The sequence below is a fragment of the Andrena cerasifolii genome, chromosome 15 (genome assembly GCF_050908995.1).
Source record: "Andrena cerasifolii isolate SP2316 chromosome 15, iyAndCera1_principal, whole genome shotgun sequence".
In the NCBI taxonomy this organism is placed as follows: Eukaryota; Metazoa; Arthropoda; class Insecta; order Hymenoptera; family Andrenidae; genus Andrena; species Andrena cerasifolii.
Window position 1 is genome coordinate 4731917 of NC_135132.1, and position 26724 is coordinate 4758640.

Genomic DNA, 26724 nt, shown 5'->3' on the forward strand with positions numbered 1-26724 from the left:
GATCAATTAATGGATGATTAGTACTAGCAATAGCTAGATCCCAAAAGTGTCTTCTTAAAATCACCTTTTGTCCCACCTCTGATAGACCAAGGAGTAGTTGAGGCTAAGGATCTACACGAATAACCCGATGAGCTAGGACTAAGAATACCCAGATTCAGGAATCTTCCTCATTGAAGACACTTCTAGCCACAAATACAGGCATCCCATGAATAATAACATGAATGATGCAACTAAACTTTGAATAGAACCCTTTTTATTTGCCTCCCTCTTTAACTGTGTCTCCCTAGGCGCTTTGCGTCGAAATGTTGCTGGATTAAGTTCTTAATTGGCCGACCCATGGAGTAATTGAAGAGCACTTAGAGCGGCTCAGCGTTCCGTGCTACGTGATCGCGAGCTCGAACACCGAAAATCATCGAGAGTCTCGTTTCTCGCAGACGCGACTAGCGATCTCTTCTGGGGGCAGGCTGATTCGCAGTACCGTCCCCGTTCAGTTGGATCTACACGCACGGTTTTCATGTAAATCAGCGGCTTAAAGCCTTGATTGTTTGCCCCGCGGCTAATTAAAGTGTACTTAGAGCGGTTTAATTTCCGTCGTTGCTGGTAAATCGTAGCGGAGATACTACAAGCACCAGTCACCTGGATTTTACGAAAACTAGGTGTGGGAATCTAATGATGGCTTTCTATCTTAAATTTCTCTGCCACTATGAATAGATGAGCTGAAACTAGTATAAAAAGGGTGTACAGAGGTGCTAAGTCTAGAAAATAACTGAGAAACATCTGCGTCTCGTCAATCCAGCTACTGCCACTGGTCGCAGTAGCTGTGGGAGATCAGTTAGCTGAGTTTTCTGGAAACAATCGTAATATTAATAGGAATTTTCCTTGGGGGCTGGGTGGAAATCTACACGACACGATGCAGCTCGATTCTCAGCATCAAATTGCAATAAATGGGTGACCTGGGATAGTAGTCAAGTATTTTGTGTTCATCAACAGTTACTATGGCTGATGTCAAAACACTGAGCTGCGTTTATCTCGGGAAAGAGTGAAGCAAGTGTCGTACTGTACATAACCTTTTTCATACAGAATGACCTGCCAGAGGTGTTGAAAAAATTTGTGCACTACTTCACACGATTCGCTGTACACCACCACAGCAGCATGTGTGGTGTATCAGTGCTTGAAATTCGTGATACTTCAGTTTTCCTTCAGGCAGTTCAGGAACACCCAAATTGGGTTGCCATGCAAATAAGTAATACAAGAACATGAATTATAGTCAATAATTCAATAGTACAGCTTCTTTACAATGATAGCATGCGGATTGTCACGCAACATGTTCCAGAACTTCTATCAAGACGTTTGTGGCGTTCAGGGACTGTCTGCTGATATAATACTGACCTTTTCAGGTGTCTGGAATGCATTTGACCCAGTAGGGTGTGGTGTGCAATCCAAGATTTTCTAAGAAAACTGTTATTCAGAGTAATTCATCCATTTTAATAGTCTCCGTTGAAAATTCTTACAAAAATTCTGTAACACTAAAAATTAACTCCTCCTTATCCTAAACCTGGTGTCAATAGGAGCAATTTGTTGCACTCTTTCACAAAATCATTTACACGAGTCAGTATACGTAATACCCTTAACCATAAAGATGTCTTACCTACTCCACTGTATTGGTGCTACATTTTACCCCCACTAGGAAGCTAGATATTTCTATAACAGACACTTCTATATGCACCAATCAATAAAAATGAAGATTCAGCTCGCCTTGAATAATTTCTAAACACACACCAGGCTTTTGCAATAAGGAAATCACTTGGCACACGTTTCTGTCACCTAACCGCGGTTGCGGTGAAGACAGTCCCTGGCCACAGTGGTGCGGCCCGGTCACAATGATCACGTTGTATGTGACCAGGCTTCACTCAACCTTTCCCACGTACAATCCCCATCGCGGTTCACGTTAATCTTAATGGATTAATTTCTTAATTGGCTGCCTGGTGTAATTGAAACGTGGCTGGGGGAGGGGGGGGCTCGACGAAACTCCAGAACTCTGTAACTCGCGGGACTTCCCCCGTTCGATTCGAGACGACTTCGGAACAATGTTTGCGCGGAACGTGTCGCCGCGGCCCGAGAAAAGTTCATCGGGTAGATACCTGGGAGCCACGGTTCCGCAGCCTTTGTTACACTTTCTGCATTCCGCGCGGATTTAAGATAAGGAAAGCGCGGGGCGGCTTGCACGCGAAACTGCCACCAAGTTTGCTGATTGCTAGACTCGGGGCCGCGCGGATTCCGTCCCCCTTTCCGCGGGACGCCGGGATGCGTTGCAGATTTGTGGGTTCTTTTGTGCTGTTTCTTTTTCCAAGTGAATTGGATTTCGGCTGAGGAAAAACAGTTCCTCGTGGTGGGAGGAGGGGGCACAGTTGGGGTGCATGTTTTGAGCGCTAATTAAAGGGTTATACCTAGTCAGGCGGCCGAAAAGAGGCGAATATTTGTGATTTTTTTTTGAAGAAGCGGAAGCGTATAATTTTACAAAACTTTTTGCGTTTCAAAGAGCAACATTTAAAGAACATTTGGTAATTTTTTCGTAGAAAAATATTTACGTTTATAATTAAATAACAAGCGACATCCAAGAAGCATTTTTAAAAATTTGGTTTTGCGGTGAGCATTGCCATTCGGAACCAGATGCGGTAGTGGAACCTCAGAACTGTATTTTACAATTGTTGTATGCGTTTTGTTATGAATGGACGCGACAGTTTCTAGATTCTACCCTCCACCCCTGTTGTACTGCACGCACGTCAAGAAGTGCCCCATAGATCATGCAGCATTTTCTTGCCCTTATTGAATTTACATATTTCTTCTCAGAGAGAAGTTTCCCCTGGTACACTTCCTTCTGCTTTACGACCCCTCTGGTTTCCATGAAGTTGCAGCAACACCTAATGCTCCTCTGTTCTCTTCTGTTTCAGGTAGGTCTAGTAAGCAATAAATTGATTTGTGTTCTGTGCACGAAGGGAAAGTACGTGCGAAGATTCTAGACAGTATGATGATGGCAAACCTACCCCCCGTTATGCTGCCACCCCTTACCGACTATGGAATGCTGACTCCTACCCTCGGAATAAAGGTGAGTCGCGATGATCCAGTTTCGATTGGCGACGCAGATCTTCTTGACCAAATTTTCTTCTAATCACGACAATTCACGCGCCCTCGAAGAATTAACGTGGCAGTGCTCTGGCGTCGACATTCTCGATTCGTAATAATCAATTTCATAGGCGGGACCTAAGTAGAGTTTTGAAAAAAAAAAAAAAGAAATAAGAAAAGGCAAGGAATAAGCGTAAAATTTAGTCGGTGTTTTGGGGTAAGTGAACCAACGTCGTACCCTTTCTCAATCTTTCTCTATCCTCTGTCAGTGAATATTGTACAGCACAATGCTACGAATGACACCAATTCTGAACTGTAGTTGCTTGCTTCCGTCACGACCAAAATACTGATGTGACGTGTGAGTACGTGATTTGCAATTTCCTCTTGTTTTGTTTTTCCACTTTATTTCCAACCTGGAGAAGGCATGCCGTTAATCCTCTCAGCGCTGGTGACATTCAACCGGTGAGCGCACCCCGCGTGCGGGAATGCTTTGCTCCTGTACGTTAGTCATATTGGCTGAACGCCTAAAGGCGGCCTCCGCACGGGCTGCGCCGACTAGCGATGAGCGTGCTGATACGTGACAACGCTGAGAGGGTTAATTTATCAAACTTTTTCTTTCGTGTATCTTTTTGACTGCCTTGTCACATTGTAGATGTTAACATTCAGACTTTTTATCAATGTTCTTTAGAGTAGAATTACTAAGGTCTGATTTATTAATAATTCTGAATATTTCGCACTGTTTATTTGAGAAATTTAATATCTACGCGATTCAGGTACGTCACATCAATAATTACCAAACAGGGGACAACGTTTGAGGTGGCTGGCGTATTGGATCAAAGGAGGTCCAAATTAAATTTATATAAAAATTAGATTTATATAAAAATTAGAAGGTTAGGCAAATTTCGAAAATTCCTTGTACCAAAAGGAATTGGAACGCTCTTTGTCATTTTGCGATCTCAAGCTTAGCTTTCAGGATATAACCGATTGCAGTTTAGGAGTTCTATGTGTATTCCTGACGTGGGCTTTTGAAACGTCACACAACGTAGGCGCAATTTAAAACCCTCAGCACTAATATACTAATAATAAGAAAATACAGGGAGTTTCTTCATATCTATGTGGAAAGTACTGTTATTAAAAAAAAAAAAAAACAACAGTCTGTATAAACATATGTCCATTGTCTTGTTGTTTTTGACAAGAGAAATGTGCAAGGTCGTACCATCTATTTGGATAAAATTGTGCATTTAGTTAGTCAGTAGGTACACAAGATTTCACAAGACAATCGAAATCAAAATTTGATTTCTTCCAAATTTTCTACATGGATCTATGTATGACTAAGAACTAATTGAATTTAAATAGCTAATCGTAGGAATAATGAACAGAAAAAAGTGTACACGTACGCCTGGATGGCAGTTGAGTTGCCACAAAAACTTATAAGAGAAGTTCGGCAACTCGAAAATTCAAAAAAATTTGAAACTTTGTTGAAATCTAGCTCAAGTGATGCTAATAACGTAACTATTTTTTTAGATGACAATATAATGGTTCTAAGGGTGAAAACACCCCCTCAAAGAAATTGTGAGTTTTCATATTAACGTGAATATCTGCGAAACCCTAAAAGATATCGAAAAAAAGTTCAATTTAAAGTTTTATGGCTTTCGATATGTTATAACATGGCGATAACGAATTTTCGAAAGAAATGGCGGTGGGGATACATTTTGAAAAAAAAATTTTTTTTTCGCAAATTCTTTATCGCTGTGTTATAGGACATAAAAAACTATAGAACTTTGAATTTAACTTCTTTTTGATATTTTTTACAGTTTCGTAGATATTGCGGATAATCTGAAAACTCGCTATTTTTTCGAGGTGGTGTTTTCACCCTTAGGACCGTGTTTTATTGCCGAATCAAAAAATAGTTATATAAGCATCACTTGAGCTACATTTCTGCAAAGTTTCAGTATTTTTTTTAATTTTCGAGTTGCCGAACTTCCCTTGTCAGGATTTCCTTGCAAATTTTTCATTAATACGTCCTATGCATTTGACAAATTATTATACAGGTGGCTTACTAAATAGCTGTGTGAAAAATTGGATCCAAATCAGTGACCCAAAGTACACATGAAAAATTTAATACCAAAGCATGCTTTGGATCTCGACTTTTACCCTCCGTCGACTTGCAATTTTCAATGTTTCTTTTCGTTATTCATACACCGCCAGTTAGTACCTACGTAATAAAAACATATCATCATCATAATCAATTCATCAACAATTATGCAATCTACCTCAAGGCGTGGAAATACGGTTAGTTCTCCCATCAATAAATTAACCGTAAATAAGCTTGTCGAGAGCAGCATTCGTAACCGCCGTCTACCTTAATTCCGTTAAGGGTGAAGCAGTCCTTGGAAATCCGCCCCAAGGATGCCACGCGGCGTTATTATGTCCCCGTGTTCCCGCTGATAATCCTGCAAATTTAAAGACTTAATTTCGTTTCGAAGCTGACGCGACTTTCGCGGGCACAAACGCGAAAAGAGAATTCGTTCCCCGCGTTTGCCTGGGAATTCTCCGCGGGGATGGAGCACTGTATCGTCCCTCTCTAGCTTCCCTTTGGGGTATCTGCATTTCTGTTTGCATGAAGGCCAGCCACGTCTTTCGAAACGCGTTTCACGCTTTGGCGCGACGGGGGAATGTGCGAGTATGGGAAAAAGGGTGGAATAAGTGGATTTGGACTGGTCGTATCGATGTGTTTACTTATTTTAGGTATTTTTTATTTATTCTTCTGGAGTATGGTAATTTATAGTCGTGTGCAAAAAAGCATGCAATATTTTGGAGATCGAGGGAATGGCAGAAACTCAGTTTTGAGTTTGGTAATCGAAATTTGAGATTTGAGGGAGGGGAAAATAAAAATTTTAGTTCTGAGGGAGAGAAAATTACAAATTTTAGTTTTGGGGAGGGGGAAATCCAATTTAGAGATTAGAAATCCCAATTTTGAGTTTTGCGGTAGGGATTCAAATCTGAATTTTAAGGGGGAATCCAAATTTGAGTTTTGAAGGGGAATCGAAATTTGAGTTTTGAGGGGGAATCGAAATTTGAGTTTTGATGGGCAATCCAAGTTTGAAATTTGAGGAGGAATCGAAATTTGAATTTTGAGGGGGAGTCCAAATTTAAGTTTTGAAGGGGAATCCAAATTTGAGTTTTGAGGGGGAATCCAAATTTGATTTTTGAGGGGGAATTCAAATTTGAGTATTGAGGGGGAATCCAAATTTGATTTTTGAGGGGGAATTCAAATTTGAGTATTGCGGTGAATCCAAATTTGATTTTTGAGGGGGAATTCAAATTTGAGTTTTGAGCAGGGAAATCCAATTTTGTATTTCCAAACTCCAAATTGGGTTTCCCCTCCCGCCAAACACAGATTTGGATTTCTCCCCCAAACTCAAATTTGGGTTAGAAATTTTTTCCCCTATAAAACGTGCCGGCTCCTTCCGCTCGGCTATGTTATTGACGCCTCGTGTGCGAAGATGAATACATTTTTACCATGTGCCCAAAAAGTATACTGTAGATTCTTTACACTGTGCTTTAGAAGTTTTGCATGTGCGTATTTTACATATTTTTAAATTGTACATGAATATTGTCCCTATATATGAATTCATGCACTGGCTTTGTATAAACACCATGAAATTCTATTTCATCATAAAAGTCAATAAAATTTTGAAGTAACAAAAAAACTTCTCAACTTCTATGACAGAACCAATTATTAATTTATTTATTTGAACTACATACATGTTTGCTTCCATAGGTATACAGTGAAGGAAATACTCCGCTCCATGCTTTATTTTAAAAATTTGATTCTAAAAGAGTACCTAGATGGTCGATCACACTTCATATAAAAAAAAAATGTTAAAAATATCGGCGAAAAACTGATTGGAACATAAAGTTTTCCCCTCATCGCTATCGTCGTTTCGTCCGAATTCCCATCACACTCCCAGTTTAACTGCTCTGGTTCACTGCTGGACCAGTTAATATTTACACAAGAGGCAGATTTTGCAACACTGTCCAACAAGAATTTACATTTTCAGATTCGGATGAAAGGTTCCCTTTTCATCGAGGTATATTTCAAAGTATTCGATGTCATCAATGACAAATGCTATTTCTATTGATATGTTTCCAAAATGTACAAATATCCAAGCACGATTAAACTACCAACTTGTGGTTATTTTGCAAACTTACGAGACAAATCCTCTTCGAAATTCATAGCATATTTTATCAATGATCATTTCCTAGAGAGTGATAGGTGCACCAGGAGTAGCGAGGTCTTCAATGCGCATGCTCAAAGCCGAAGGGGGTCAAAGTGGGCGGAGCGTTTGGAAAAGCATTGATTCGATTGGAAGCCTGACACACCTTCTACTGTCGGGGCATTTGTATTGGGGGGCTGGCGTTCAACGCCCCACCCACTGACCTATTTCTCCCCTCCTATTCCTCTGAACTCCGCCCACAAACCTGTATCACAAGGAAACACATCGAAACGCCAATTTTGACGAAACTTTGGTGAGAAGTAATGTATTTTTTTTGTCGATGATCGTCCATAGCTACTGAAGAGGTGAAAACAACCCTCAAACTGGGGTGTCGAATGCGGGGAGACTCCATTTCGTACAGAACAGGAGTAAACTGCGCGTATAATAATCTTTATTGCAGAACCAGAAAAAAATCGGAATACTCGGGTAAACGCACTTTGTAAATAAGACACTGAGGGATGCGGAATCCAAATTAGAGTTTGGGGGAGGGGGAAATCCTATTTTGGGATGGGAAATCCGAATTTGAGTTTCGAGGGGCGGAGTCCAAATAAACTCCACCTCAAATAGGGATTATCGATACACATCGTTCTCATTTAATTTGTTTAACATTTAATTTTAAAAGTAAGTGCAGCGCCCTCTGCACGTGGATTTTGGACCTATTCTATAGCCTACAGCAGTCCCATTAAAACTAAGGTTCTTCTGGTATATTGTTCATCGAAATCGCCTCAGTAGTATTTGAGTTCTGTGCTTTCAAACATTTTTATACAATGATATAGATAAGATGAGAAAATTACTTCCCCCTTTTCTAAAGCCTTTCGAATATATCCACCATCACTAACGCATCATCCTAAATAGTAGAATTTAATTGCCAGCGATTCCTTGAGCCTCCCGCTGTCATTTGCAATGTCATTGGCCTCGAGGTTCTGTTGACGTCTGCCACCTTCTCACCCTCCATACTCGCCCCACGAAAAAAAAAACGCCTGGGTATTTCGATGTCGATAAAAAAACACCCCCGGCGACCCTTCGGGTATCGCCTTTTATCTGAGAGCTTTGTAGTCCCCCCTGGCGTCCGTTCGTGCCGCGTTTCGGCCGCCTCTCTGCAAACCGCGAGATATTAATTAAAATTCCTCTGGAAATACTTGAGAGATGCCGGTGAGACGGGTGTCTGGTAATATATTAGTCCTCTACGCGTCTAATCTACTGGATGATCCTCCGTGTACTGGCTTTACAGAATGGGAAAGGGAGGGACGGTGGTTGATGGTAATTATGTTAGACATAAGTGACCCTCCAGGTATGTGTCATATCTGTTATTACATGGTGATCAACTTTGGGACATGCCTTTGGATACTGATGAATGCAACATAAGATTCATTTTTTTTAGGGAACTCTACGGATAAAGGAGTTAGATTAAACGGGATTTTAAGTTGGTGGTAGAGTTGTAGGTATACATAGATGTAACTAGCAGTAGTAAGATTTGTTTGGATTATTAATAGTAATCAGAATAAGAAGAAGAAGAAGAAGAAGAAGAAGAAGAAAAATACTAATCCTATTATTAAGAAGATGAATACTTCTTTATTGCACCAGTTGACATGAAGAATAATACCAAGAAGATAAAGAGCATAAATACATATAAGAAAACAAGAAAGAGAAAAATAGTAGTGTTAGAAATTATATAGTACGTGTAAAAGTAGAAGTAGAGTGCAAAAGGCGAGGTGCAGCTGTCAGCTGTTAGAAGGAGGGGTGAAAAATGAAAGTGTCCTTGGGAGACTTTTAAGTTCCCAGTTGTTCAATGATAATACCTCAATACTAGATCATTTCCCAAACCTCCAAAGTAGTTTGCTGTCACCACAACTTTTGCAAAACACAGTGGAGAGAATAGGTGGCTCCACCCACTTGTGCATCTCCTCTTCCTTTGTGACTTTTGCTTATTATATTTCCAATAAATGTTTAGTAATTGTTTTAACGTCTCTTTATGACTTGTGGATTCGTTCCTGTGAAGAGGGATGAAAAATAATGGCGAGGGAACTGGGAAAGAATTATACTGTTCTGTTGTTAAAAGCAGAGATAATAATGTTTGATGAGTATGAATTCTGCTGGAATGAAGGAACGTTTAAAGTCTTAAAAATTGATTGTACTTTGTTCTCAATAATTTTCTCGATAACTCTCACAATCAATAACTCTCGAGGAATAAATGAAGGTGCAATTAATTCTTAACTGCTACTTTTCAGTTTTCTGTAAGCTGGTAGCTTTAATTTACACGGTTTACTGGAATTGTGTTGTATTTAAGTAAATACGAGCAAATCAAACGACGCCGAGCAGAAATTGAACATGTGAATGTTAATTGCTTATTTTTAATAGTTATTAATTACCAGCTTGAAATATCCTTCTTTTGCTCTGTGACATAAATCTGATAGAGTACCTAAATTAACATGTAAGTCATGAGATCATTAGTTGCTTCAAGATCAGGGCCATTAAGGGTTACTCAACAAGACACTAATTTGTTTGCAAGTTCAGATTATGTATATCAAGTCACTGATATCGCTTAATTATTGCATATCTTTTATTAATCCTAAGGAGAGTTGGTAGTGGTTGATAACTTTGATGAGACTTGGGCTAGTGAATGCGTAGGTAATGCGCTGATAACGTATTGAATATTCTACTTAACGAGTACTGTTTATGAGCATTCAAAGTTGGACACTTTGGAGAAATCTGGCGCTGATTAGTTCTGCATAAATCCCACCCTTGGTTTAGTAGTTTTAGTCCAACAGTCTGTAACTTCTCTTCAATTTAAATATTAAGGAAACGTGTAGTTCCATTTGAAGAGACCACTAATGATTTCAAGAGCTTGGAAACAATGAAGTTAGGGAACCTTTTTTCCGTTGTCTTACTTCCTCTTTAAACTGAGGAGCTTTTGTTGCCTCAATTTCATTGTAAGTTCTAGTGCGACGGAAATATTTAAATGTATGTACTCTTTTATGTGCATCGTTCTTAGAAGTTTGATGTTGAACACAATAGCTTGTGAGGAACAGTTGGTTGTTAATCCTAGCCACCCAATGTCACTTAGATGTAACTACAGTTTGAAGGCTATCTTTGGGTGCAACAGTTTCGTTAGCTACTGCTTGCTTCGTCAAGCTGAACATGTAACAAATTAATATTTTGTCAGTAATCCTCACTATTCGGGTACTGTGGGGTGCTACATATTTGGCCCTTATTGAGTTGTGATTAGAGCACTATAGTGCTGCATCTGGGTGACTATTAAATAGGTTACTATTCGGGTACTATTGGGATATAACTCTGCTACTATTGGGTTGCTATAGATTTACTATTGGCTCATTACAGAGTTACTACCGAGTTATTATTAAGTTACTATTGGGTTCGCATTGAGCTACAAGTAGGTAGGTTACTCTTGGGTTCGTATTCAACTACATGTAGGTTACTCTAGGGTTCATATTCAGCTACAAGTAGGTTACTATTGGATTCGTATTCAGCTGCAAGTAGGTTACTATTGGCTACTATTGCTTGCCTAATGCTTAAGTTACTTTGCTTCCCACCCACTCCTTTCTCCTGCAGTCTTCTCTATGACTCCATAGCTTTATAATCTGAACTTACCTAAGTACTGACAGTGAGTAAATCGATACAGTTGAAGCTATAGGCCATAAAATGCATGTTTCATCACTCACCACAACATCTCATAGACTCAAATCACCTTTGTATGTTTCACCAAACAAACAGGTAATTATAAATTACATGTAAGTCAATAGATCAACATTTACAAAAATCTTGGGTCATCCACCCAACTGGTTACAAGTTAAATAAAATCAGCACCTGCTAATAGATCCACAAATTTCCAAATTTTTTCCCACATTGTCATACAATTCTATCCTAGAAAAATTCACAATCATTCATACAGACGTGCTATAATTATGCATGCACGGCGTGTTTAGCATCCTAAGCAAAAAAACTATTTAAAAAAAGAACACCTAAACCATAGCCGCAAAAAAAAAACAACAGGAAAATCCCCAAAAACCGCCTCGATCACTTGCTTGACGCAATCCCACCTTTTCGCAGCACAGGCATCAAATTAGTTACGCCGTGTTACCAGCGTCAATGAACCGCTCCTTCCCCTAGGATCCCTGCGAATTATTCATATTATCTCCACCTGGCGAGTGCTCCCGGGTCGTCCGGTTCGTTCGTCACGCACGCATAACGTGTCCCCGTTTACGCGCATATGAAATTCGAAATTCATTACCGCGCAGCGGAGGGAATTAATTTCCATTCCGCCAGGAAACAAGGCCGGTGAATTTCGAAATTTCCGCATTCGACGCCCCCCGACCCTCCCTATATCACCTTGGTGCGGTTTCATTGTGCGATCCAGTCCTGGGCCCTTTATTGCAACAGTCAGCGAGTCGGTTCCAGCGATTTTCTCAGTCTCTAGGTTGCTTCCAAACGTTTCGCAGGCCGATCCCAGGAGGCCGTGCCAGTTAATACAGATTTCCAGCGGGCGCTGCTCGTCCACGAATCTGCAGGATGAGAGTCGCGCAGTGGTTCGGCCGCTGTTGCGACATCTGCCGGGCTTCTAGCGATTTAACTGACTTTTCGAGGCGTTGTTGAGGATTGTTGCACGTTGAGGCTATTGGTAGGATCCAATGTCAGTGGATCAAAGTACTATTGCGAGATGAGAAGAAGACCGACTACCCGCAAGCTGAAATGTTGCTCGCTCCACCCTATCCCCTCCAAGAAATCCTAGTTTTAGGTTCTTAGCGGCTCTCCATATCCGTGGGCTGTCGTGATTTGTGTCGTTCGCGTTCTGCGTTACGCGGCGGACTTTGTTGCAAGGAATTGGGTGGAGCGAGCCGGCGATTCCCTTTGCTCATGTGACATTTCAGCTTGTGGGTAGTCGGTCTTCTTCTCATCTTGCAATAGCAGGTACTATTTACTCCAGGAAACTGCACTGACATAATTCACTTTTGTTTAATGGTCTGTGAAGATGTGACTCTAACAATCGTGCTACCTAATTCCCTCAGATCGCAAATAATCCCTATCACCTGGGCAGAAACCAATATTCCGCGGCAATAGACCAAACTATTAGACTACTAGGAGCTAAAAAAGAAGAAATAGTATTCCCTTCTCTTTCTTAACTCCTCCTCTTTGGGTTTCAACGCTGAGAAGTGAGCCCAATGTACGGTCAATTGTTGGTGGAGGTTTCCAGCGACACACAAGTGCTCCGGCCACCCTCAGCGACCTCGTCTCTTCGTTTGCATACGCAAACAGAGGAATTAGGACCGGACACGTCGTCCTGCACTCACGATCGGGGGTTCCTTTGCTCCGGAAAGCACGTTATTGTCGTCTCGGGTGGGGTTATTGTCGTCGAAACACGTCCGGACAATCGACGATACTACGCGAAACGCGCGAGCTCCTCGGGGCTTCCTGTTACCCCCGTTGACGACCATTAATTTTCCAACCTCTACTCTGGTTTAAATTAGATTTTTGGTGAATTTTGCACAGGTTACTTATAGATGTACCCAACAATACTGAGGTTTACGGTAGGAGATAAGAGTGGCGGCGGGAAGAAAGTAATCTCAATGGGTGGGATTTGGTTGCTGGCCACCCTAGTAGCAGTGCTTCAATACTACATCGTCCGCCAAATCTTCAACGAGTTTTGGCGAGGGTTTTGGAACGGTTGGTAGGTAGGTAGGATGGAAGGAGCGAGAAGGAAGGTTGCGTTTCGTCCTGGGCCTGCTAGTGGATTCATCTCCTTACCTAGCAGGCCCTGCCCCAGATGCGGGGATGTTAGGAGGTACAACGAAACAGGTATATATACAAATCGGTCGTTGAGGGAGAACTTGCGAGAGAGCGGGATCGGTGGGAATGCCCTCTTGCGGCGGATTTGGGGTTATCGCTAGGTATCCTCCGTCGAAGTTGATGTGCGGAGTGTAGGGGCCCAAGGGCTCCGGCTACTATTCGTCTACTGTTTAGGCATGCCTAACTTGAGCAAGCGATCCGAGGATTTTAATCTGGTCGTGAATATAGTACATTCCTCACGACCGGGTCCCGGATCAAAGAGAAAAAGTCCTTACAGTGAGACGTCGAAGTGTCAAGCGTGATCCACCTTGCCACTTTTTGGCCCGCTCTGGCGGTTTCGTTAGTAAAGTCAGCTCACACCATCTTGCTTGGTTTAAATTGCTGGTATAGAGGAAAACTCTGAGGCGCAGCGCGTCCCTTGGACCTGTATAGCACTACCTGTTTAGGTATGCGCATTAGAGACCTGGTTATTGCTGGATATATGTAGGTATACGATAATATACTCTTTGTCTGTAACTATTATCAGTGGTTCCTCCCAGCTATGGGGATGTTTCTTTGAGACTTTTGCTTACTGTAGAACGAAAAATTTCCTTTTCCAAAAAAGGAAATTCTTCTAAATGCCAAGCAAGTTTTTAGCAAAAATTATAGCAATTCTGCACTGTGAAAAGCTTGATACATGTCTCACAGTCGGTCATTTCTGCCAACAGTTATTTAAAAAAAAAAAAAAAAATCAATCCTCCAGGTTGTTAGAGGAGGACTTAAGCGAAAATAGAGGGAATTCTTCAGGCGGATAGAGACATGTGGAAACGCTCGTCAAAATTTCTGAACCCTCGGAAGTCAGGGATTGTCTTAGCCGTGGGATTACGCGTTTTCCGCGGGAAATCCTCCGCTGGCGGAAAACCGACGGTGGATACCGCCGCGACAAGGCCGATTTGAATTTTTCTCAGGCGCCTCGACGCCTCTGGCTCTTCCAGTCCCATTGAATATTCCATAAATAAATCGGCGTTTAATAGGAAATCGGGGAACCCCTGGCCCACCTCATCGCTCACTGCCATGCCGTGCCTCACCAACCAGTATCTCAATAATATTCAGTGTATAAAGTTCGAATGGCTCCCTTATTACGTGTCTGACGAGCCTGTTTCTCTTCCCTTCACTTATTCGCTATTTTAGGTTAGGTTAGTTATGCCATTTTAGGTTATGTTCGCTATTTTAGGTTATGTGAAAGTGATATCTCTTCATCACAGATGCACAGAGAGTAGTACACTATTTTTTGGTGTTCTTGAGAGACGCTATAACAAGTGTTTGTTTAATTTTTTCGCTCGTCTCTAGTACATTTCCCCACATCATTTGGAAATACAGGGATGTCAATCCTGCAATTTCACATATTTTCGAGAGTCGAGGAGGCAGGCCATTTGGTAAATAAATTCACAGAAAATCGCATGTAGCAAAATTTATCAAAATTTCGGGTGGCAAACACCCCTGGGTTTTTTATAAACAGTTTCATCTAAAAAATATATTTAAATCCTCAATTTCTTTATAAATTAAAATACTAAAAATGCTCAATTATTAAATTAAATACTGAAACAAATAGAGAATAAATTTTTTTAAATATTTTTTCGAAATTTAAAAGCCAACAATTTTCAAAAAGATACTCGCCATTTACAATTATGCTGGTTTCAAATGTACATAAAAAAGGTGTGGTAGTAGAAGTTTTTATATTTTATAACGTTTATGTACATTTCGCTGCTGTATGAAATCATTTTTTAATCTGGAAAAGGGCATGAATAGGTACAATCGTTTACCCTTCGCCAACGTTTTATGGAGATAATTATTTGCGTGAATAGAGGCTCCCTGACGAAGCACAAATCCATCATACTCGATCAAACGTCGCTCCATCCTCAATAATATCTTATATTCAGCCAATCGACGACGTATCTCAGCTCGTTTATCTTTCTGCATTGGTCGCTCTGAAAATGGAAAATGTGCCAAAACCTTCTACTTGACACTCGATTTCCACCCAACAATACCGTTTTTTCCCCCTCCTTTGTTACCTTGAGGAACGGAAAACCGAGGTCATCAAATTGTTCAAATGTACATTGTTTACAACTACAATCAGTGCAATTTCGTGCTTCCTGAAAAAGCGTGGTAACTCAGTTTTGAAAAATGTTGGCTGAAATGAACCTTTTGTTCCGAAATTTTGTGGAAATTTTTTTTAACGATGGTTCGTCCTCTAGTAGGGAAATGTGATTTCTAAAGGTAGAAATTGGATTTACGCTAATATTATACCTATATAGTTTTGCAAAATTTTCATTACACTATTCCATTCTAATTTTAGTATAGAATCCATTTTCTAAAAATAATTCATCTACTGTCCATTGAAATAAGTTTGTTTACTGTTATAGTTTTATCTGGCCGATAAAATACACCCCTTATTAAATTAAAATCAGTTGCATGGGGTGTGCAGAAAATAAAAATATCACGGTTTTCGTAGATGGCTTGGTAGAAATTTAAAAGGTCCAGATATAAAATTCACCTGTGTAATGAAATTAGATAACATATCATTTATTAAGTTCTACTGTTTCTATTTAATAAGAGGATATTTCCTTATATAAAGTAGTTAAAGTTTTTTGGAGCATCTCATGGTAAAAGCGTGGTCCGTTAAATGCTGTAGTGGGAGACATAGTGGGGGAAGCGCTCCGCCCATGAAAGCAACTCCCCACTATTTAATTGGCCAAGACTTCAGTAATCTTTAATGAATAAACGTTTTACAACGAACAGCTCCTCTTAAAATTTTCATCTGCTTATAGAATGTAACACGAAAAATTGAAAAAAAAAAAATGTTAATCTTGAAAATAGGTGGTTTAAGTATTTTTAGGTTATTTTTTTTTAGTACAATATAATGTACCTATAATATAATATATTTTGTACATTATTGTACATTAAAAAATGATTGCAAAATATTGTTAGTGAATAGCGAACCCAGACCTAACCCAGACCTAACCCATTTCACCCAAATTAAAGCCGAGTCGGCCACCGAAAGAAATGAACGGGAGCAACTCTCGCCTACGAACCTGGAAAGAACAAATGAAGAGGATTCAAGCCAGTCGTTCGCATTTATATACCTTACTGCCGAGCATTAGCAGCCGTTCAAACGCGTACTCATTACGCGAACGAGAAGATTCGCCGTGCCGCCGCACCGATCAAGGCAACAGCAAAGCTTCCCGGTAAACGCCGTAAAGTCATCGAACATTCAAACTCCATGGGCGCAAAAACGGACTCCCGAGGAAATTGCCGAGCAATCAAATATCTTGCCGCGCCTCTAAAACACCGCCTCCGCTAGTTCAGCCATTAGGCCGATTCCCCCATTGCCGGTGCCGTTAAAAAACAACAGCCCCCGTATAAAACATCAGAAAGCGCATTCGAAACGATAACGAGCAATAGGCGCAGTTTGGAGCCGCCGCCTAACCCTCCCCCGCCCACCTCCGGCCACTGTTCCGCCTCGAACTTGCCCGTTATCGTTATATCCCTGTGGCCAGGGCGCGCCGGCCGATTTTTCCTCCGACGGCTTTTTTTCCAGCCATTTCAGTGGAGCACACGGGCTTCCGCTATTTTATTAGGCCAGTTACAGAGCCGGGCCCGAAACAATAACCATTGTTAAAGTTTCGCGGCACTTGCAGCAACACGGCCAGGGGGGGCCGAGGCTGTTTGCACGCCGAAGCTGTCCGCTTTGTTCCGCCGGGGCGGGGTGGATTTTCAGGCGGGCGAGCCCGCTCCCTCTGCGCCAGGGAACCGCTGGAACCGCCATGATCGCCATTGCCGGCGCCCGCCAGGCAGCCTTAGGGCCTCTTCACCATCTTCCTTTTCCCGCGCGTGACTCTCATAATGGCCGGTCGCCGTCTGGTTTCGAATACTCCGGCAATTTTAATTACGCCGCTGACCGGAACACCGATTTAAGGGTTAGGGGAGAATGGCGAGCGACGGTGGCGCCATCTAGGCTGCCTTCCAATGGCGGCTTCTGTGGCTGAGGATAGGATTTGTTATTTCGTAGGATGGAGTTGGGAGTTGGTGGAACCGAGGGACTTATTGGAGATGGGTGAAAGTGGCAAGGTTGGAGGTTATGTTGGCTAACAAAGAGGGCCTGCAGAGTGGTAGAAGGAAGCTTGTCTAAGAGATGTTACAAACTTATGAAGCTGAGGAACTTGTTGGTTGCCAAATGGAGGTGTCCATTTGTTTTTACCGTGAATTTCTTGTTTCAATTCACGTCCACGCCTTCAACGGCAAATTAATGGCGGTGAAGATGATTTTGAAGTAAGTGAATAGAGGCATAGGAATTAAAACAATAGCGATATAATTTATAACAGTGAAATCGTGATTTGAATGGTCTTTACGCTCGATGCGTTTGGTAGAATGCCACTGACCGGTTGATTGTGACTGCGTGCAGCCACAAGAAAAAGCATCTCTTACAGCCTCGGTGTGGGTGGAGCCCAATTGGTGTCTTGAGATTATCAGTCGTTTACTGGCGATTTTGGTCAGCTGCATTCCGTCCCCAAGGAGAGGGGAAAAATCAACCAGGAAGACCGTATCTACGCTCCGTCACCTCGAAGACACTATCCAGACACTGCTGACAGCTAAGCCATAGCCACCTCTGTTAATCCTCGCCCGGATCCAATGTTTGGGCCCAGACTATGTGGCGCCTGCCAGACTAAACCCCTGCGTAATTTATGAGTCTTCTTCTCGGACACGGAACACCATTGGTAATGGCATTTCTAATGTACCAGCAGCAAGTTAAATGACTATGTAACTACATCGTGTACCAGAAAGATGGGAGCCCCGGAATAACTCGGAGCATCGTGCTTCATACTTGAAGTTTTCGCAATAATGTTTTAGACATACGTTTTAGGGTTCGGAAAAGACATCTGATCGTGGCTTTCGTCATGGTTTAGGGGTCAAATTTGGGAGGTATTTCAAGGTCAACTTCATTTTTGAATTTTGAACCACTATTTCCGACACCAGAAATGAAAAGAACGATAAAATCAATCATGGAATTTGGAAGATCTTCGTCAAAAAACCCTTGAAGAAGCTGCACTCATCCACTTGAATTTCATCAGAAAGACCATATCCGCCTTTTGTGAACGAATTTATCTCGAAATATCCGCCATTGTCAAACCGTGAATGGCGAAGATTTGAAGCACTTAATATATAACACTTTAATCTGTCGAATGCGTTAGCTTAATCAATGGTCGATCTTGCCTTAATTGGCTAGATCAATGGTCTGTCTTGTCTTAACCGGCTAGATCAAAGTCGATCTTTGACCCTATAACAGGACTACAAATGTGAATGTAAAATGTTTGGTTTTTTCTGGTGCTGAAAGTAGCGATTCAGAATTGAAGTTGACCTTGAAATCACCCCCAGATTTGACCCCTAGGTCATGATCAATTAGATGCCATCTTTGCCAATCTCGGAAACCATCAGATGCCTCTTTGTAGACCCTTAAACATTTGGTTGAAACATTTTCTTCAAAAACTCAGTCCTTTCCAGTTAAACCGGGGTCTTGGTAGAAAAAGTGATTTGACCCTCAAATAGCCCTTGTGGGTTTCCTGGCTCAATGTCATGACTAGATATCATTTCATGTCTGGTGCCGAAAATAGGTGTTCCCGTTTAAAGAAATCAAGTTGACCTTGCAATGACTTCTAAATTTGGCCTTTAGCCGTTAGTCAGGATCGCCACCAAATGCTTCCATCCAAGCCCCAACACTTTTATCTGAAACATTTTCTCGAAAACTTCATATTTCTGAGTTAATCCAGGGTTCTCATCTTTCTGGTACACGCTGTATAACTACACTTAACCAACCTCTCCCTGCAATACTAACGCTAAAGTCAAATGATTGTCAACGACATATATCCCTAGACTTCGAACCCAGCATCACCGCAGAGCAATCACACAAACCTGCGAACAGCACATGAAAATATTCAATATTTTGTCATCACAACAAGGACATTTTGAAAACAATGACATCCCAGAAATGTCTAAAATATAAATGCCCCACTTCCATCCGATGAGCAAAGAATCTATACAATGGATAAACTGTAGCAGGTCTTGGGGATATCTCATGGAAGTTTCTGGCAGTACAATGAACTCGTTTGTCCTGGTAGCATAGGCGTTTAAACCACTGTGAAATGGTATTAGACAACATTCGGTTCAGACTTTCCACTTGCTTCCACTCGCGCACCTCGTGGAACGCGGTACCCAGCTAGAAAAGGGGACTCCAAGCTTTGACAAAGAGCCGATTTCAGATAACCGTAGCTGGGGCGCGTTTGCTGGAAATCGAGAGCGCGTTTGCCCGCAAGTTGCCATGCATTTTGCAACATCTTCGAACGTACATTCAGCGCGCGTTCGCCGCAACGACGCGTACACGTTTCAATGGGGTAAACGTTCGAGTAGAAAGAGGTCCTCATAGTTCTGTGGCTTACTAGGCACGAGACGTTTCGACATAAAGAGGGGTTCGTTCACCCTACGCAGTGAAGTTGTCTGTGGTCGACCTGCCAAGCAGTGGTGGACTCACCAGGAGGGTGTCAGCTTGTACGTTGGTGAGTGAGTCCCTTTTTGAAGAAGAGCATACCTTCATATGGAGGCACAAGATAGTACAAACTTATAGGTTTTGTTAAATAAATTCCCGAACATGGCGTTGAAAAACGAGCAGTTACACTAGGGTATCCCCTTAAACCCTATATCAATTAGTAATTCACTAACACGAGCCAACAAGTGGAATTAATCAACCCCCATTCACAAGGAGCATTAATGACTAGCTTCTGTGTTCAGTAGCAGTTGATGGGAGTTGATATCTGTTTCCTACATTTTAGGAAACACCTTTGCACCTGAAAATTGTTCAAAGGGGAGAACCTAGAGGTACAGCAGTCGGACTCAGATCTGAAACCCTGTCAGGCCTTATTATTTTAATCGAAAGTTCAGCACATAGCTGGCTGCCCCCGTCTCCCATCCCAGCCCTTCAGTTTCCTTCGAATTTTTAAAGCTGTTCACCGACAGTCGCCGCCAATCCGATTCCTGTAAGGTCTCCCGCATTCCGCTGATGTCTCGCAAGGTCTGATTTACCTTTTCCATGGAATTAGCTCGTGGCTCGTGCCGCGAACTCCCTCTCACACCTGCAACGATGTTCTACCACCGACGACGACCTTGTCTGTAATTAAACTAATGGAAACCCACCCTGTGCTTTTATGCCATCGGAGGGAGCACGATATATGTACAGACTGTACATAGAGAGGGGGAGGAGAAGGCAAACATTGGGACGCAATCCATTCAAATTCGCAACGCGACGGGCTCTGGTGAAAGCTGCGAAACTCTCCCTCGCCGGTGCAACCTGAAAAATGATCGAATCCGACTCCATCCCCGTAGCTTTCCTGCCACTAGGCTCGCAACAAGCTTAACGAAACGATCGCGCAGCCTGTGGTGAGGCCGTCAGGTGATGGGCTGCGAGTGTCTTTAAGCATTTTGAGCAGTGGCGGACTGGGTCTAAAAATATTGGTTGCCAGGGGACATAGTGTTATAATATAATAGAGAAATGTATTTATTGAGACAATGGAGGTGTACCTCGCACACGTTACATTGAACAACTAACAGGTTATATATAAGAACAAAAGAAAGTCAGAAAGAGAACAAAGAATATAAGAAATATACGCCAAGGGGAAGTCCCGCTTGGCGTGTGACGGCGCTCTCAGCGCCATCTCAGAGCAGAGTTGACAATATTTATCCAACACATAGGGGGCGCACCCATAACTGTAAGGTTATCATTTAATATTTATAAGAAATAAAAAAAAATCAAAGAATACATAAATGGCAAAAAATGGCAATTCAATTTTTGTTAAATAAATATATATTTTTTTTAGTAATTACAGTGTTTAGGGGGCCCGTAGGACCCACTTGCCATTGGGCCAGTTCACTACTGGCTACAGTGCTATTTAAAAATTAGTAATTTTGAAAGTCTGTGGGCCTTGGAAGATTCAAATTTTTTTTTGTTTGAAGTGTGACAAATTAGTGAGGATATATATATACGCACGTACACTGGTATGAACAATTTAAAATTGTTAAGGTTCGTCGAATAGTATTTAATGTAATTCCAAATGGGAAAGTTAGTGGAATGACCGAAAGTGAGTGAGTGTTTAAAGGTATACCTCTATAACTCGTGCCTTCTAAATATGTAGGGTGGTCCACATTATGAGGAATAAATCTTTTCATTCCCTTTTTTTGATACACATAGCATAAAAATTTTGCGATGCAACAGGTAAACGACTTCCTAGGCCAAGCGAGTAAAGGAAAAGATTTTTTTTTATTTTGATCGTCAGTTTTTAGGTACCACTGTGTATTTTATTTTTTGGACGAAGTTATATAGTATTTTAAGTGAAATTTAACAAGCTTTACTTTTAATTATAGTTGGTACAAAAGTAACCGAGCGATCATGGCGACTTCTTTCACTGTGAGTTGTGGCAGAAGTGGAGGGGATAGTCCTTTGTCACTAGCGGTAGTCTCGGCAAAACTAACCTCAAAATCAAATAGGCACTTCCACTTTTTTATGCATAACTCCTAAAGTACAAGAGACAGATAAATAATTTCTGACAATAGTTTAATGGCACAATAAGCGCTGCGAACTTGCGTCAACCAAATTTTGAAAAAAAAAATTTCGCCAGGAAAATTTTTTTTTAAAAAATTTTTTTTTTTAAAAATTGTTCTATTCCTACCAAAACTGAACGTATTGCGGCTTTGGTTAGTTTATTCAGAACACATAAGAATGATTATTATAAAATGTGTCGTAATCAGTGAATTCAGTCATTACGTATGTGATTTTTCAATTGGCTCAAATTATAGTTAAAAGAAGGAATAGGAAGCACCAATTATTTTAGCAGAAAATTTAAAAATGATTATTAAAGAATCCTAACAGTTTAGTAGAATTTAAGATATATGATATGATGGGATTTTTAGTGGGATATAATAATTGGAAATAGGTTGTCGAAATGTTCTTCCAAGGGTGGATGATAGATTCTTTAATGGTTGGATTGAAATTTTTCACTGGGTATGAGCGGAATAGAGAGTATAATGAAGATTCAGTTCCTTGAAAGTGATTAATGGCTTCGCGAAAGCGTTTAAGGTACAATTAATTAGTGGGTTAAGTAAGTTGCTCGACTTAAATAGTTTTGAAGTTTCATTACATTTAATTACAGTCGTTCTTCTGGAATTTCAACGAGTTACTTTTTTTAAATGCTCTGGCTACGGCTCTGTCCAAATATATACTCTTTTATAAGAAACAAGGATTCTATCAACTTCATATGAAATCTGTGCATTCTTAATTGCAATAAAAATATTAAATCAAACATTATCAACATTTCTAATAATCTAGGTACAACATAGAAAAAAATGAAAAATTGGTTGAATAAGAAACTGTGTACGAAATAAGTATTTCTAGTTGGGAGATGAAGAATAATATTATTTTAATGGAGAATAATACCTACTTCATTATGATACATGGAACGTTTAATGAGGTACCACAATTTAATTCGGATTTAATACACTAATTAGAAGTAATATGATTTCAAACAAATTACACAATGTGAGATGACAAATGGTAAGGTGGAGGTAGTTCAACATTATAAGGAGGGTCTTCACCTCTGTCTTCTTTTTACTGTCTGTAGATCCGTTCATGCATTTCTTCCACACATGTGCAAATAAAAAGGAAACGATAAAATAAAATGAATTACTTAAAACTCATACATCCCTAATATCCTTGAAACAGTATCTTGATTTTTCTGTTAAAATAATATTCTAGTGCTTTTCTGTTTACTAATTTCGACCATTTCTCAACGAATATAAAATATAAAAAATTAAAAAAATCAAAATTTTAATCACATTGGAACGATCACAATCTCAATGCTACACAATTTGTCAGAAGAGTAATCAAATTTTGTTAGCCTCTATTAAAAGTGGCAATTATACCCAGATTAACAAAATAATTCCCCTAGAACCACTCTACACAAATAGTCCTCATCTTCCCTAATATTGCACAACAGCCTGACCACACATAACTCGAGTTATTAATATCCAACGCAATCGTTCTCCCTAAAATCATTTGAATCCAATAATATAAATCAGGCTCCATTTCACAAATCCCAATGAAAATTCGAATGCTCCCACGCGCCATAACGCATCATCCCTTAAAACTCCGTTAATTGCTGAGCCTGCTGCAGCGCTGGCATTACCGCGAAAGAAGGAGGGAGTACGCACGGTGGCCCGTGAAGCCAAAGGACGAATGAAAAATTAATGTCCAGTCCGTTGAATATTTTCATCGAAAATTTCTGGCGAGTGGAGCATCGCTTCCTGATAAAGAAACGCTTGATCACCGAGGGGTGGGGGGCGAAGAAAGGGAGGGCCTTTGTAGGCTCGTGGATCGAAAAGCGAGGCTTTCACAACCGAGGAACAGGCTATATACCGAGTGTCGCGATCACATCACTCGCTGGGCTCCCGGCTGAGGCGCGTCTAATGACGCGTCCCTCTTCGAATAACGATCCCTCTTTCTTTGACGCGTCGACCCGCGAGCGGAACGACAGCTCTTTACCAGGTTAATTCGAAAGTTTTTATCGCGCGATAACGAGAAGCGGGAGAGGGGATTCGCTTGCCGCGTTTGGGGTAGGGTGAATTCGATTTGGGGATGGGAATATGATATTTGTGCTATTTTTATTTTATAGTTTTGGTTGGTTGGTTGATTGGGCAGGTTCTGAAATTTAGCTGGGGTTTTTTGAGGGATGTTTTTTTTCTGGTTGTTGGTGTAGACATCAGAGTTGGGGATTATTTGAATTGTTTCGAATAAATATTTGTGTAAGTTAACGATTTGAGTAAATTCTATTGGGGAACTAGAAAATTATAAAAAAATCCCTAACTTTGCAGAAATGTGGCTGAAGTTAATAACACAGTTCGACAGACGTCTGGACTTGTAACATTCAATAGCCGTTTCTTATAGATTTTTGTGCGCTGAAATTGAATCCGCAAACCGTTTGGCGCCATCACCCTCAGTTTTTGAGAAATTCGATTTAAAAAAAAACTGCAAATTTGCAGATTTGAACATTTTTTGTGTGGAAACGGTGATACTTATTCGGTTGCTCGTTGCGTCAAATTATTCTATGAACCCTCCTGAATACAATGATAAACGTTATTATTGCATTATGAATATTTAAATATGTTTAAACATCGATCAAAGGGAAAAGGACACCCGAAATGCATACATTTTTGAAGATATCTATCGATTTATTTCCAAAACTAAGGGTCTAGGAGAAAATCTGACCATTCCACGCGATGCAGGAGACATTTTTCCTTCGGAAAGCATTAACAGAAGTGGTAAGTCACGTTTCGTTTTCAATACAGAAGCGAAATAGTTTGGCAAAACGTGCGGCGTCGACAGTGGTAGTCAACGGCGGCGCGCGATCCACTGCCGCTCGGCGTAACACAATGGCTTAACGCGCGTGAGTACCACTGTCCGCGCCGCACGTTTTGCCAAACTATTTCGCTTCTGTGTTGAAAACAAAACGTGACTTAGCACTTCTGTTGACGCTTTCCGATGGAAAAATGTCTGCTAAATCGCGTGGAATAGTCAGATTTTCTCCTAGACCCTTAGTTTTGGAAATAAATCGAAAGATATCTTCAAAAATGGGCGCATTGTGAGTTCTCATATTATCGTTAATACTTGCGGAACAGTAAAAGATATCGAAAAAAAGTTCAATCCTAAGTTTTATGGCTTTAGATATCCTACAACAGAGCGATAAAGAATCGTCGAAGAAAAGAGTGGTGGGGATATATTTTGAAAAAAAAAAATTCGCAAATTATCGCTGTTTTATGTGGCATAAAAACTATAGCACTTTAAATTTAACTTCTTTTTGATATCTTTTACAGTTTCGTAGATATTCACGATAATCTGAAAACTCAGCATTTTTTTGAGCGGGTGGTTTCACCCTTAGATAATAATTCCAGAGGGTACTAAGTCCACCTTTCTTAAAAAATAACATTTTACATGTTTTCTCTACCAACTTTTTCACTGTTTTGGAAACCTGAAAAATGTTATTTTTTTTTAAAAATGGACTTAATACACTCTGGCTCTGAAACCTAAAATTATTCATTATTTGCAAAATATTTTTCTATTTATTCTAATACTTTATCGTTATTTAGTCGAATATCTATTGCAAAATTATTCAATTAATGGTGGCGAATAAGTCTTTATAAATTTAATTTCCCCTTAACTTCGTAAACAGTGTTCTACACAGCGAGTAAATAATTATTCGAATAGAAATTCAAAATCAAAAATACAAATTGACGAACCACGTAAGCTGTTTAAATAATTACTAACCGGTAAGTATGCACATTGCAGACGTTGAAATATTACAGAACGTAGAATAATATAATCCGCAGAATTCACCCTGAATAAACTTTATTGAATTCGAGTCCACAGGGGAAAGAATATTACAAAACATAGAATCATATTGAACACAGAAGCGAAACATTAAATCACGGTGCCAATTCATTATTCACGCTTCCATTAACGCGTCTCGCCGTTTCCAGCCGTATAAATAAAAATTCTGCAGCAACATAATGTAAAGTCACGGGGGCATATAAAAACCGCGGGGTAAATTGGCCCGCGAAATGAAGCGAAATTCATTTGATTGTTTCAAACTTCCATCATCAGAAGGTGACACTTTTTTCTGCGCCCAATTTGATTCTTCCATCTGCCAAAAAAAAAATATAAATAATAAAAGAACAAACGAGTGAAAGACCTTAAAGCTTAAAAACAATCGAAGTGTTAAGCAGTATTGAACGCATACCTACAAACGAATTTACCATTTTATCCACTCGCGATTGAACCGTGGAAAGTGAGGTAGGTATCGACCCTTTTTGTTTAGCGATTGTCTCGAGCATATCGAAGACAAGTGACGGCAAACAGGTCCTAGGAGCTGCCAGACAATGGAGTTGTCACGCACCCCTCGAGCATCCTGGTCCTTGGAAAATGTCAACGAGCAGTAGATATTCCGAAACTCCCGTGATCCTTTGCAATACAATCCAGACATGATCCTAAAAATCGGATGAAAATTCAACAATCACTGTGGGATTTTTTATATTGAGAACGCACTATTAAATAATAAAGTAATAGTATTTTAAATCAGACGCTACAGTTCTGTTTTATTTTAATATTTTTTCGAAAGCAGGTATTGAATATTAAATATTTTTTCAAGGGGATGTCTGAAATGCCTTTGTTTCCCTTCAGCAAAAAATTGGCCATGTTTTATTAACGAAGGGGCAAACCAAAAATTGCGCCACACGACCACAAGGCCACATATGAAAACGTTCGTTCCCAAACCACAAATTCATTTCCTACATTTTTAATTCTCAACGCTTTTCGAGCTCCGCGCTCCCCTGTTTCGTGGATTTCTGTATTTTCATTCGTGACTGTGCTTCGTTTAATCTCCTTTTGCAA

The 26724-nt window shown here is 40.5% G+C and overlaps 1 protein-coding gene across 9 annotated transcripts in view; it reads left to right on the forward strand.

Moving 5' to 3' along the window:
• Heph (polypyrimidine tract-binding protein 1 heph) overlaps window positions 1–26724 on the forward strand; it is a 793543-nt gene that overhangs the window by 348466 nt on the left and 418353 nt on the right. For 6 of the 9 annotated variants that reach the window (XM_076827760.1, XM_076827759.1, XM_076827762.1 and 3 more), the window contains exon 2: window positions 2952–3106. The exons of 2 other annotated variants lie outside the window; for them this stretch is intronic. In XM_076827760.1, coding sequence (XP_076683875.1) covers window positions 3026–3106 — 81 coding nt within the window. In that variant the 5' untranslated portion in view covers window positions 2952–3025. The remainder of the gene's footprint in view (window positions 1–2951; window positions 3107–26724) is intronic. One more of the 9 variants, XM_076827761.1, reaches the window with a different exon arrangement.